Source organism: Carassius carassius, chromosome 10, assembly GCF_963082965.1.
Source record: "Carassius carassius chromosome 10, fCarCar2.1, whole genome shotgun sequence".
NCBI lineage: Eukaryota > Metazoa > Chordata > Actinopteri > Cypriniformes > Cyprinidae > Carassius > Carassius carassius.
In genome coordinates this window covers 30,657,819-30,671,351 of record NC_081764.1, presented here as the reverse complement: position 1 = coordinate 30,671,351, position 13,533 = coordinate 30,657,819, and the positions used below count along the sequence as shown (strand labels likewise).

General features: G+C 35.3%; 1 protein-coding gene across 3 annotated transcripts; it reads right to left on the bottom strand.

The window, feature by feature from the left end:
• Positions 1-2,098: 2,098 nt before the first annotated feature.
• Positions 2,099-10,823, bottom strand: LOC132152159 (ubiquitin-like-conjugating enzyme ATG3). 3 transcript variants are annotated; one of them, XM_059560908.1, is made up of 12 exons: positions 10,594-10,823; positions 10,038-10,079; positions 9,874-9,941; positions 5,036-5,106; positions 4,816-4,923; positions 4,659-4,708; positions 3,864-3,963; positions 3,736-3,770; positions 3,500-3,655; positions 3,263-3,390; positions 3,113-3,181; positions 2,099-2,507 (listed from the first exon to the last, which is right to left on the bottom strand). In XM_059560908.1, exons 1-12 carry the CDS (start codon positions 10,663-10,665, stop codon positions 2,426-2,428), a joined length of 981 nt encoding a protein of 326 aa, XP_059416891.1. In that variant the 5' UTR covers positions 10,666-10,823; the 3' UTR covers positions 2,099-2,425. The 3 variants fall into 3 exon arrangements, with proteins under 3 accessions (XP_059416891.1, XP_059416893.1, XP_059416892.1); XM_059560910.1 differs by having other exon boundaries at positions 3,864-3,927; XM_059560909.1 differs by having other exon boundaries at positions 9,892-9,941.
• Between the last annotated feature and the right edge of the window lie 2,710 nt (positions 10,824-13,533).

The following is a 13,533-nucleotide window of genomic DNA, read 5'->3' as shown; positions in this document are numbered from 1 at the left end:
TTCTTTCTGTTGAAGAATGTGTCACAAGGTTTCTCTTTAAGGTGAAGTTTTTTTCTGTGAAGCATAGGAGTCATAGGTTTAAAACTCAGTGATTACATCTGAACAAGAACTTTAATTTGTGTGTTTACAGGGTTCCATCTACATGTTTGCACTCACGCTGAGGTTGGTTTTCTGATTCCTGGTTGTTGTTTTTTCAGAGGTGATTGAGGCTCTTGTCTCATGACCAGTTTCTACAGAAACTGAACAACATCTTGCTCTATCACAATTTCTTTATTTTTTTTTATATATATATATACAGTTTGCACAGCCTGGGGGGCCACAACAGGGTGATCTTAAGAATCTGTGCACAACTCTTTTCATTATAAAAACAAGAATTAATAAGGGGCCTTTTTTACCCCCATATCTTAAAATAAATATTAAACGTGAAATCATTTTTCAGAAAGTAATGGAGTAAAAAGACCCCTGCTGATAAGGAATATTTAAAAAAATATATATTCTTTAAGTGAATAATTATTAATTGTTATGCGCACACACACACAAAATGCATGCATATATATATATATATATATATATATATAAAAGAAATGTCATCATCAGCTAACTTACATTTAGTTATTTAGCAGACGCTTTTATTCAAAGCGACTTACAGATGAGGATATCGAAAGCAATCAAATCACTTCAGTTCTTATCCAATAAAATATAGTGTCCCCAAATATTGTGCAATTAGTTTTTATTTACGTATGTATTGTTTTGCACTAGATGTAGGATAGGCTTAGGAATTTATTATTGATTTATTTTTCCACTTGTTCCTCCACAGTCCTTTCAGGATGCTTCATCTAAAGAAAAGCCACAATGCCATTATGACCGGTTTATCATTCCAAAATGCTTATGCCCAACTGATCATAAAGAGATCATATATAGAACATTACAGTGTTCTTAGGTAATATCAATGACTTGATGAGAATATCCAGAACCAAATGACCCATATGTTATGGCCATCTCGACATGTAACCTGCAAACTACCTACAATCAAACAGAAAATAATATTTTCTCTTTCACATGTAACCCAACAAGGCACTTTCTAAGACCAGAGCCCACTTGGGTAAATTTATGACACTTTTTAAATCATTAGATATCGTGTTTTTGTAGTGGGAACTATTTTATATTTTAGATAAACAATTATTTAACATAAAACTTACATATCATGAAAGGTACCAATTATATAGTTCTGATTTATACTTTTATTTAGGTTAATTCAATGTTGATTGCTAGAAAATGCATTTAATAGTAGAATTGCAATAGTAAATATACAGTATATATACACATATATATATATATATATATATATATATATACACACACACACACACACACAGTTTATGCTTAATTAAATTTTTGGAAGGTTTAGCACTTCCTTTCAATGATTAAATGAAAAATTTATTGAAATGATTACGTAAAAAAAATATTATTTTTTGCAAAGTTGCCCCTCCAGGGTTATTTTCAAAACTATACATTTTTGTCACAGAAATAGAAATTTCTCCAGCCCCAGAGTATTGAATACAAATATGTGCTGAGAGCCAAATAAGAGCATAATGAGTTTTCAAGGTAGCATTAAAATGTAATATGCATAGAATTTCCTTTAAAAGACTACACATACATATATTCATGATAAATTGGTATGTTTATCTTTGAACCATCAGGACAGAAAGCACACAATAAGCTTTTTCAGCTGGTTCAAATCCCAGGTTCCATCTTCTCTTCCTCCTGTAGAAGTTAAAATCCACACTTAACAGTAACTTTTGTATGTATCGATTGTATAGCTTTTGACTTTTGGATTGTGAATACATTTTAACACAACAATGGTCTGGATTCAAGACATGGATTCCAACATTCAAAGAACAATGCGTTGCTGGTTTCCACTGACTTCCATACTACGGAGAAAGAAAAAAAAAAAACACTACGCAAGTCAGTGGGGACCAGCAATGCAGGTGAACCATCCCTTTAAGACAAGCTGGCAAGTAAGTAGACATGTCCAACACCAGACAAAACTCAGCTCTCGCTCACAAAATGATTCTGATCATACAAATAACACCCCACATATCTGACAGCCATTTTTATTTGCCATTAAAACAAGAGAACGGCTTATTATATGAAACATAGGTTTTTTTTCTTTTAAACGTAAATAGAAAATAAAACGCTTTAACTTTCAGGACAGCATTAAGAAAAAAAAAGATGAAGAATAGTCGGAAAAACTGGATTTAAATGTGTGTGGCTAACCATCAGATTCCCCAGATCTCTTCCCAGGCATTTCATAGAATATTCCCAGCATCTTTCCAGGACAGGGTCTCTTTTGAGTTTTATATCGTCTCTGCTTCCTCAACGCAGTAACAATACTTGTTGTCATAGTTGTGGTTGTAACGGTGAGTTACATGGTGAAATGCCTTGTGTAATCATATTCTATTGTAGGAATGACCGCTTGCACAAATTTCAGGAAAATCAGAAGATACCTGGAGTTATGAAAGTTAATGGAAAATGTGTTTTTTTTTTTAAGTTACTCACCAACATAAACATCAAGAATAAATCTACAAGCTGCTTGTATTTTAAGCACATTACTAACCATTCTTTTCTGAATTTGTTTCTTATGATTTTAAAATCCTTTTGACCAAAAAGAGTCCAGCATACATGGGGAATTCTTCATTAGAGTTTAAAAAGCCTCCCAGGATGCAGGGTACACCAGTAGCCAAGAACATTTAAGATAATTTTCTTTCATTTTAATTAAAACAATTTCTTTAACGCATATAAAAAAAAATTCTTGAACACCAAATCATCATATTAGAATGATTTCTAATGATGCTGAAAATTCAATTTTGCATCATAGGTGCATAACATATATTAAAATAGAAAGCGGTTATTTTAAATTGTAATAATATTTCACAAAATAACAGATTTTACTATATTTTTGGTCAAATAAATGCAGCTTGTGTGAGCATTTAGATTTCTTAAAATTAAACTTGAAAAAAAAAATCTTACCGGCCTTAGATTTGAACAATAGTGTATGTGCGGATGCATATAATACTGTACTACAACCCATTTCTTTTTAAAGAAAGGATACATATGGACCCCAAGCTCTCCTCCTCCATCCGCTACGGTTTCAATAATCTTTTTCATAACCTCTGCATGTCTGACAAATGAAACCAAGAGAGCATCTTTTTAGTTCACTGACAGTAAATGAGAGGTAAATGCATGTAAAGTTTGTATTTACCTGCATGGATGCACAGAGCACATAGCAGGTGGAGGCAGGTGGGGATGATTCTCAATGGTGACTGTCTTTTTAACATGATCCTGGCTGATATCTTCATACATCTGATCCACCGTTAGAGGCTGTCTGTCCTAAAAACAAATTAGCACAACATGCAGGGTTTAATCAAAATGTGTTTTAAGTAATGAGAGTAATTCAGGAAAGATATGGCCACAATTTTACATCCTAAAGCAAAATCACCTCATCATATCCAAACAGCCATAGTCTTGGGGTCTGGTAATATTTATCATATGTGATGTAAAGATCATAAGTTCTTGTCTGTAGAATGGCATCTTCCCCTCCAGCTTCTGTCTTGGTTTTACTTAAATCTGCCATTTTACTTGTGTCAAGAGTGGCCTAAACAAAAAATTGAAAAGAATTTTTTTTCCAAATCAAATCATGTTGTTGAATAACTTGTGTTGAGCATAATTTCTTACTTCATCAGTCTCCAAAAGTCCACTTTCTTCATATTCTGCAATATGAATATACAATATCCAATTACCAGAGGTGACTTATTACCAACTGATAATGTGTCATGAAAACTAAAACAAACATTCAGAGCTACCTTCCATGTCTGCTGCATCTCCATCATCATCATCATTGTCATCACCGTTTCCACTTGCACCCGTCTGCACGTTCATATCGTCCTTCACATGCATACAAAACTATATATACACATTTATATACACATAATATGATTAAAAGAACAGTTCACCCAAAAATAAACATTTACTCATCCTCAGGGCATCCAAGATGTAGATTAGATGCACAACAGATCTGGAGAAAGTTAGCATTACATCACTTGCCCACCAACGGATCCTCTGCAGTGAATGGGTGCCGTCAGAATGAGAGTCCAAACTGCTGATTAAAAACATCACAATAATCCACCAGTCCATCCCCTGTTGTGCTCTCACATCAAAATCCACCGACATATTTGTTTAAAACTGTTTTTTTCTCTTGTAAAGAGTGCTTGATCTGTGCATATTTCGCTCCAGATTCCAAGATGTCTTAATGATGGAACGGTTTCTTTCAAACACACTGTCAATCTGACGGCACCCATTCACTGCAGAGGATTTATTGGTGAGCATGTGATGTAATTCTTAACTTACCCTAATCTGTTCCAATTAGTGGTTTACCGATATATCACCAAGGCCGATATATCGGCCGATATTTGGCATTTTTTTTCTGAAATATCTGCCAATATTTGCCATTTTACAAATATCGGCAGATACGTTTTTCTGCTTGGCCGATGTGTTTGAGGCAGGACTTTTATTATGACGGCACTGAGAACTCTTTCTTTAACAACTTTAAACCAATTAATTCATTCCATTCTTGAAGTGGTCAACACAATGCTGCCTACCTTATTATCCAATGAGATTTCCTGAACTGCTTCTGTCACCCCTGTAACACCTATCAACACAAAAAGAGTCTGAGAATGTCTGTAAGAAACATAAGTGTGGAAAAAAACAAGCTTTTTAGGGCCACCCGATACTGTTCATTCAGATTGGGTTTCATACCAGAGTTGTGATAGGTATCCACCCATCCCCCATCTCCATCATCCTCTTCTATAATGACCTCCAGCTCATCAGAGTACTCCATCTGTTTACAGCGCTTGTAACATGGAACTGAACACCAAAACAACCATATTGTGAGCACAATCATCACAGCTTCACACAATGCAGCACAGCTGATTTATACTACATTTCAGAAACTGACTAAGGTTCTCAATGTCTTTACCATTTCGGGTAAATAGAAACTGCTTGTCTTTGGGCAGATAGGGCTTCACCTTTGCTTCTTCTCCAGATGCCCTTAAAATAAAGAAAACATTCTTACTCTAAAAAGCCGTAAAATTGTATGTGCATGAAGTAGTAAGCTCATAATTCCGAAATAATTTTATTTGATGATTTAAATTGGGATTGGCTCAGCGACAAATCAGATAATTTTAAGTTGGCTTGTAATTCTCTAAATTTAGTACAACTCATTGATAGCCCCACCAGATTTAATCCATCTAAGCCTAATAGTGACACTCTGTTAGATGTTATTCTCACTAACAGGGCTCATAAGTATATAGCAATAGGTGTGTTTGTAAACGATCTAAGCAATCATTGTGCAATAGGATGTGTTAGAAACACCAAATTACCTAAACTTAAGGGTCTCACTGTTTCTAGACGCTATTTTAAACATTTTTCAGAGCAGGCATTTTTATCTGACTTGGCAAGATTGAATTGGGATCATGTTGCATTGATTCCTACTGTTGATGAAGCTGTTGATTTTTTTCAGCAACAGTTTCTATTGATTGCCAATAAACACGCTCCTTTTAAAAAGCATAGAATAAAGAATAGGGAAAATCCTTGGTTTTCTCAAGAACTAGCCCAGTTAATTCAATTAAGAAATAAACAGTGGTCCCTTGCAAGGAGGTCCAGCAGGAATGTTGATTGGCAACCTTTTAGAATTTTGAGAAATAAATGTACCTTAGCTATTCGGGCCTCTAAATCAAATTATTATCTTAATGCAACTACTGATAACTTTAACAATTCTGGAAAACAATAACATTATTGCAGATCAAAAAAGTTTCAGACTTTCCCCAGAAATTGATCATTGGAAATGTAACTATCACAGATGAAAGTGACATTTTAAATGCCTTTAATGCACACTTTGAGAAGGCAGGTCATCTATTTGATCAGCAGTTTCCATCAATTTCAAGTGATGCTTCAACATTTTTTGCCACCTAGTACATTTTCTATCTCTGATTTGTCATTTGATTTTGAAGCCCTACAAGTTCAAGATGTTATGAAATTATTAAATGCTATAGATCCTAAAAAGGCGCCTGGACCTGATGGTCTGGACCCCTTTTTGTTAAAGGTCGCTGCACCGGTTATAGCTGAGCCTATTACTCATATTTTTAATATGTCATTAAGTTTTAATCAGATCCCAGCTATCTGGAAGCAAGCTTACATTACTCCCCTATTCAAGTCTGGTGATCAATTTGACATGAATAATTTTAGACCCATCTCTAATCTTCCTGTTCTTTCTAAAATATTGGAATCTTTAGTTGCTACCCAACTTAAATCATATTTGCACTCACATAATATTTTAAATGAAATGCAGTCCGGGTTCCGGTCGGGGCACAGTACAATATCCGCCACTTTAAAAGTCATGGATGACATCAAAGAGGCCATGGACCGTAAACTTAGCTGTGTTTCTCTGTTCATAGACCTCACAAAGGTGTTTGATACTGTGGACCATCCATTATTGGTTAATACCCTGCTGAGAGCTGGCATTGGATGTAACGTGGTCAAATGGTTCCATAGCTATTTGACCAATCGTTCCCAAATGGTCAAATATGGCAATTATTTGTCAAACCCAGTCTTTGTAACTAAGGGTGTTCCACAGGGTTCTGTTTTGGGTACCTTGCTTTTCCTGGTTTATATTAATAATGTTTGTGATAATCTTAATTTTTGTAAATATCACATTTATTCAGATGATACAATTCTGTATTCCTGTTCCCCCTACAGCTAAATTAGCTTTTTCAAATCTACAGGCAGATTTCAATACCCTGCAACATGCCCTACTAGATTTGAAGCTGTTGTAAAATCTGCATAAAACTAAAGTTATGGTTTTTCAAACTGGGCGAACAAAGCTACCATCTTTCTCCATCAAGTCACTAGATGGAATTTGCATCCAGTCTGTAGATAATTACAAATATCTGGGATCTTGGATGGATAAAAATCTAAACTAAATATCATGTTGATTTTCTTGCAAAGAAATTAAAATTCACATTGAGTTTTCTGTATAGACTAAAGTCCTGTTTTTCCTTGGCTTCAAGAAAACGTTTAGTTGTAAGCCTCTTTCTGTCACAGATTGATTATGGGGATACTATTTACAGATTTGCCTCTCTGTCCACTTTTCTTGACCACTTTTATCACTCTGCTCTCAGATTCATCACAAATTCTAGTTTTAGGACACATCATTGTTTACTTTACAGTTTGGTAGGATGGTCATCTCTGCATTTGCGCAGGCTTGAACATTGGTATATTTTAATTTACAAAGTTATTTTGGGAAAACTTCCAAAATATTTATATAGGAATTTTTAACATTTCAAAGCTCCTACAATCTCAGGTCAAATAACTGGTTACAGTTTAAAGTGCCGGCTATTAGAACAGAGATTGGAAAGCTAAGCCTGTTCTCTTATGGCCCCTGGTCCTGGAATGAATTGCAGAATAAACTTAAACTACAATCCCTCATCTCTTTAGGTGATTTTAAACATAGAATAAAAGAATTAGTCATTGCTAAGTGCAGATGTTTTGATAATCCCACTTCCACTTAAATTTATTATTAATATGATTTTATTAATGTTGTTTCTGTGAACAGTATTATATAGGGTATTAGGTAATACCAAATTGTTTATGCTGCTGTATTCTTTGTTGTATTTATTGATGATGTTGGTTTTGTCTGTGGTTTGTTATTTGTTTAATCCTGCTATCGGACCCTGTCTTGACTAGGTCTCACTAGTAAAATAGGTTTTAACCTCAATGTGACTTTCCTAGTTAAATTAAGCTTTAAATAAATAAATAAATAAATATGAAGTCCTTAAAAAAATTCAAAGAACTGTGAAGCTCAACCTCAATCAAATAAATAAGAATTTTTAAAAGTATTCTAAATAATTCCCATGACTTCTCCAGAGCTAGAAATTAAACTTTTAAAATCCCCTCATATATCAATGTTTTCCAAAACAATGGGAATTCTGGTGCTTAACTAAAAGCTCATTGAGAGAACAAAATTAATAAGGGAAAAATAACAGTTTACATTCAGATGTATGTGTTTTAGTTTAGTTTAATGCTTGTAATGTCTTATTTTAAACCATTTCAAGTGACCTTGCGCCCATCCCCGCCAATGGCCAAGCTGTGAAGCCTTTACAATTATTGTAAGAGGTCTAAAATATTTATAGTAATAAGAGAAGAGTACATTACAGTATATTTCAAACTTTTGATTGGTTCTGTACAACAGGGGTTTTCAAACTGTGGGTCGCGACCCACTCGTGGGTCACGGAATGGAACAAGGTGGGTCGCACAAAGTCACTTGGCTGCAGCTAATTTTGCGTTTCAATGACACACAGACACTAACACAGTTCAGTCTAGGGCTGCACGAATGTGACGAGTGGGGCGGGGCCTAGTGCCATGGGAACAGAGCTAGGCCGGTGGAGTGATTGGGAAATGAGCAACACTCACCGGTCTCAAGAACCACGGAGGAGATCGGAAAGATACAAAAGAGGAGCGATGACAGTGAAGGACGAGAGAGGACCAGGCCTGGGTTTTATTTTGTGTTTGTTTTTTATTTGTGCACGGCAGTCATCCGAGAGGGGCTGTCGCGCTGTTTTGTGTTTATTTGGTTATTAAAACTTTGTTTGATTGTCCGCCGGTTCCCACCTCTTTCCACGAAGGAGTCATCGAGGCGGTGGGCTGGAGTGAGTTCGCCCCCCCCCCCCCCCCCGGCAACTCACTCCAGCCCACCACATCGAGCACCCTCGGCGGCAGACTCCTTCGCCCTGCTCGATGGCACTGCGGATTCACCCCAGCGGCGAAGGATCTTCGGCAGCGCGCCCCTCCTTCCTCCCTGGCTTCGGCACCAGTGTAAAACATTAAAATCTTCACAATCACAGGAAGAAGGAGGCGGGAACTGGGAACCCACTCATCACAACGATATAGCCCACCAACATTAATAATGAACTGCAATATCCTTAGTGTGATTTTCAAATTGCAATTAAGTCCGTGTGCGTTGCGTGTTTTGAAGGTCTCAGAGCAATGTCATTAAAAGGTTCAATCGGTCTTTTTTTACCTATTTCACAATTATTTTAATCTCCAAACTGTTTTAGATAGTTCTGCTTTGCTTCTTATGCTTTTCTAAAAAAGTGTTGGATTGTGCTCCGTTCTCGCCGACACACACGGAAGGATCATGAATGCAACAAAACACAGCAGCGCAGATCACACTTCACTGGAGTGAGCCTGCTTCACGTTTTTATGGACACTACATATTTTAACGCCAGTAAACAAAAATTAAAACTTGTAAATTTGTAGTGAAATTTTCAGTTGTACTCTAAAATAAAATGGTTATTTTTCTTAAATACTTAATTTCTGTCATAAAAATTTTAAGTAAGATTAGGTTTAAAGTAATTTCACTCGTTGTTTTTTTTTTTTTTTTAATATTTTGGTGGGTCGTGAAATATATTACACTTGTCTAGGTGGGTCGTGGAATGGAAAAGTTTGGGAACCACTGCTGTACAATACTCTTTTGCGTGTGTACATACCAAGCCATATTTTGGAGACAAATTTGTAGCCAAAAGTAAGCTAAATATGACAAAACCTCCCTTTGCAGACATTTGTAAAAATAATAATAATAAAAAATATATATAGATTTTTTTTTTTTAAGTTTCAAAGACACAGGCAACTTTTTACATCTTTGCATTTAAAAAAAAAGATATATATATATATATATATATTTTTTTTTTAATGTAAAGCTGCAAAAAGTTTTCTGTGTCTGTGTCTTTGAAACAATAAAAGGCTATAAAATGTTTGCACATGTGTTTGTGTTCTTGCCATTTCCATGTGGGGCAGTGATGAACCAGATGATCTCCTGCTGCAACAAACTGCACAGAACACAAAACATGGTTGTGCTTGAATCATTGTGTGTAAATCCTACTAAATTGAGAATTTCACACCATAAAATCAAAATGCACACTCACCTCCTCTGGAGTTATAACCCCAGTTTCTTTAAATTTAGATTCCTGGAAAAGGGGGACACATGAAAAGATGTTATATTTTCTAACTAGTTTTTATATCAGTGTTAAACAATGAAGATGGTCTTGGTGTCAGAGAGCTTTGCCATCTCAAATGCCAGCTGACAAACCACCCCTTCCTTTTTTTGATCATTTAAATCGGTCACCAAACTGAAGTTGTGTGAATTTATAGAAGTCATAGGGTAACGGAAAATTGTAGCAATGCATTCACATTTGATTTACATTTATGCATTATGCAGACGCTTTTATCCAAAGTAACACGCATTGCATTAGCAGTGGCGTCTACTGAACTGTGGCTCATCTGACAGGTTTCATGTGTTGTGACATGCATACATGGCTGGGACTGATCTCTAATGACATCAACACAGCATTGGTTAGAGTAATTCCTGCTTACGGGTCAATGCAGCTCGAATTTTACGCAGTTATTAAACCACACATTTAATATTTAATGCTGCAGCTACTGGATACAGACCGCAAATCATGCTAACACTCATTGCCTTACCTTCAAAACTGGCGTTAAAAACTCGGCCACTCCCAGAGCAGTGCCTTTCACCGAGTTAATGACGTTCTGCATGTTGGAACAAGACTCTCCGAGATAGATTAATTCGCGCAGAGATTCAAACGAATTATGCTTGAGACACACTACATACAGAGTCTGTTTAAAGAACGTTTTTTATCGGGCTACACCACAAGACCTAAATCAGCTGACAAACACTTCCGCATCCCAAGTATCACGAGATTACCTGACGCCTATTGGCCATTGCAAGCAAAACGTCTAAAAATTTCTGTACGGTTAAAGCTTGCAATATATTTATTATATTTCTGTAGACGTTTGATTTTATGCATATAGAAAGCCTTGAGAAGAGCTTTGGTCTAACAAACAATGAGACAAAAAAAAAAAGAAAAAGAAAATATATAAACGATTTAGATCGAAATGCAATCTGTTTTTAATTTACAATAATTTTGTAATCATACAAAAAATTTCTTCGATAATTTCATAATGCAAATAAATATTTCGACTTGAAAATTTAAATTAGTTTTCACCATAGGTTCTCAGATATCGTGAGGGACAGGAGACGACATTCTTGTGTAAAATTAGACTGTATAAAAACAGGTAGTTACCGATTCCCTCAAACATGAACCAAATAAAATATGGATCCGGTGACCTATGTACAAGCTTATTTTTTGTTACTAACTTTATTATTTGCTCGTAGTTTCAGACCCCACATTGAGGGCGGGACTTAATACAGTTTGCAAGTCAGTAATTGGCCAAGCGTAGTCAGGTGACGTGTGAAACGTCACCTGCGGGAATCTTTAATCGTCTTTGGTGGTTTAAAAGCGATTTCCATAATAACGGGATCACGGTTGCCAACTTAGCAATTTTGTTGCTAGTTTTAGCAACTTTTCAGGCTACCCTAGCAACTACTTTTTTCAAAGAGCACCTAGCAACAAATTTAACTATTTTTAAAAAGTTTTTTGGCAACTTGTAATATTTAATAACTTTACATTGAATTTACATGACAATTACATGAAAAGACATTAAAACCATTGAACAGCTAGCCAGCTAAGCAGCACATCACCCTGGAGTGGCTGAAAGGGTAACTTACTAGTCATTTTCTGCCAGGATGTAACGTCAATCCATTACGTTGTAACCCTGTAACCTTAAAAAGGCAGTGTGGAATTTAAAACACAGGTAAAACACTTGCAAAAAATAAATCAGGATTGTTCCTTTATTGTGTTTTATTTTACAGACTTTTTGAGTAGCACACTAACTAGCTAACTTCCAGTACACTGCTTAAAACTATAATTGTTCAGAATGTGCGGTTTTACTAGTTGATAAGAAAATACAAAAGTGTGTAACTGTTTTCTCTGAGATTTGAGTAATATCGTTGTGTATTCTATGTAAAAATGCTGTTTTGTGTCAAGGTTAGGTAATGACGTCATTACTTAATTTAGAAACAAATCACTCTTCCTTTAGCAACTTACCCTGGAAATTATTGTCAACGCTGAACAGAAGAACAGAAAAAATACAGTCTTGAAGTCAAAGTTATACGCGCACTACTCTTTTTATGTCTGCAACATCTAAACCCACACCAACATCTTGTTACAGTGACCTGTATTTTATGAACGGTTTGTCAAAAGTAAACTACAACGTGCAGTAATCAGCAGTGTTGGGGAAAATTACTTTCAAAAGTAAGGCATTACAGTATTGCGTTACTCCCTAAAAAAGTAACTAATTACGTTACTTGGTTAATTTTTTATAAAAAGTAATGCGTTATGTTACTTTTGTGTTACTTTTGCGTTACTTTTTAAATATGAGCAGGGCTTGATCGTTTTTAATATAAGAAGTTCTATTTATAGCAAATGTAAAAGCCCTTTCACACCAAAAGGTTTTAGGAATAAACCTCAGGCTGAAGGAAAAGTAAATTCACATCTGCACTGTAGAACACATGAGAAGAAGGTTCAACACTCTTCAGTAATAAAAAAACAAACAAAAAAAACAATGAAGCACAATTGTTAGTTTATCTGAAGTCATTTTTGCTTATTAGTATGGTTGAACTGGATCATCAAGGTCATCAGCAAAGGACAACTTGATGTATTGTAACCCACGTACTGTACTATAGGCCCTGTTTTAATGATTGATATATATATATATATATATATATATATATATATATATATATATATATATATATATATATATATATATATAATCACAAAGGGAATCCATTTCTCCCATGTACTATGGGCTATATGCCATGTTTTATAAACCAAGCTTCAGAAGACTTGGGATCAGGGCTGCAACTACTGTTATAATAATTGACTAATGTATCTGTTTTCTTCTTCAATTGAATAAAAAAAGCCAAATTCATTTTCAGTATTTATTTTTTAAAGTTATTCTACATCCTGTATTCACTCCACAAAGATTTCCTTTAAATTGAATGGTATTCAGAACAGAACGGGGAAGAAAAATGTAAAAATAAAGCAAACATGTCAAAAAATTTCTTTTTTGGTTTTGGTTTTCTTATTTTTGAGATTGACAACTTCAGTCCCCAATTCAGTTTTACTGAATGGACAGGCACTACTCAGACATTCTGCAAAATATCTCTATGTTCCTAAGAAGAAAAACTTTTCAACAAAATTCAACAGCCATAACCAGCTATTTATGTTTTTAAAACGTCTTTGTGAGATGATCAAGCAATGGATCTACTGCCTCTTCAAACATATCTCTGGTCTGGATTTGACTTGACTTGCCTGTACGACCGGACATCTACCATTAAAGGTTGCAAATGGATTCTCACTCTGTTGACCCCTCATTACAGCCAGCATGCTCACGCTGGGAGCCATTGCCATTGACAGGTAAGGAGTATTATAAAGAGAACACATTTGTATCATGCAAACTCACCTCAGCAACTCAATGAGCCAAACACTTCCCAACAAC

What these genes read in the sequence shown, in the direction of transcription:
- LOC132152159 (XM_059560908.1), bottom strand. Translation starts at nt 10,665, where the DNA reads ATGCAGAACGTCATTAACTCGGTGAAAGGCACTGCTCTGGGAGTGGCC. An exon ending in GGGTTATAACTCCAGAGGAG is followed by an intron (nt 9,942 to 10,037) that starts GTGAGTGTGCAT and finishes TGTTCTGTGCAG; the next exon opens with TTTGTTGCAGCAGGAGATCA. An exon ending in GGAGAGCTTGGGGTCCATAT is followed by an intron (nt 2,508 to 3,112) that starts GTATCCTTTCTT and finishes TCATAACTCCAG; the next exon opens with GTATCTTCTGATTTTCCTGA.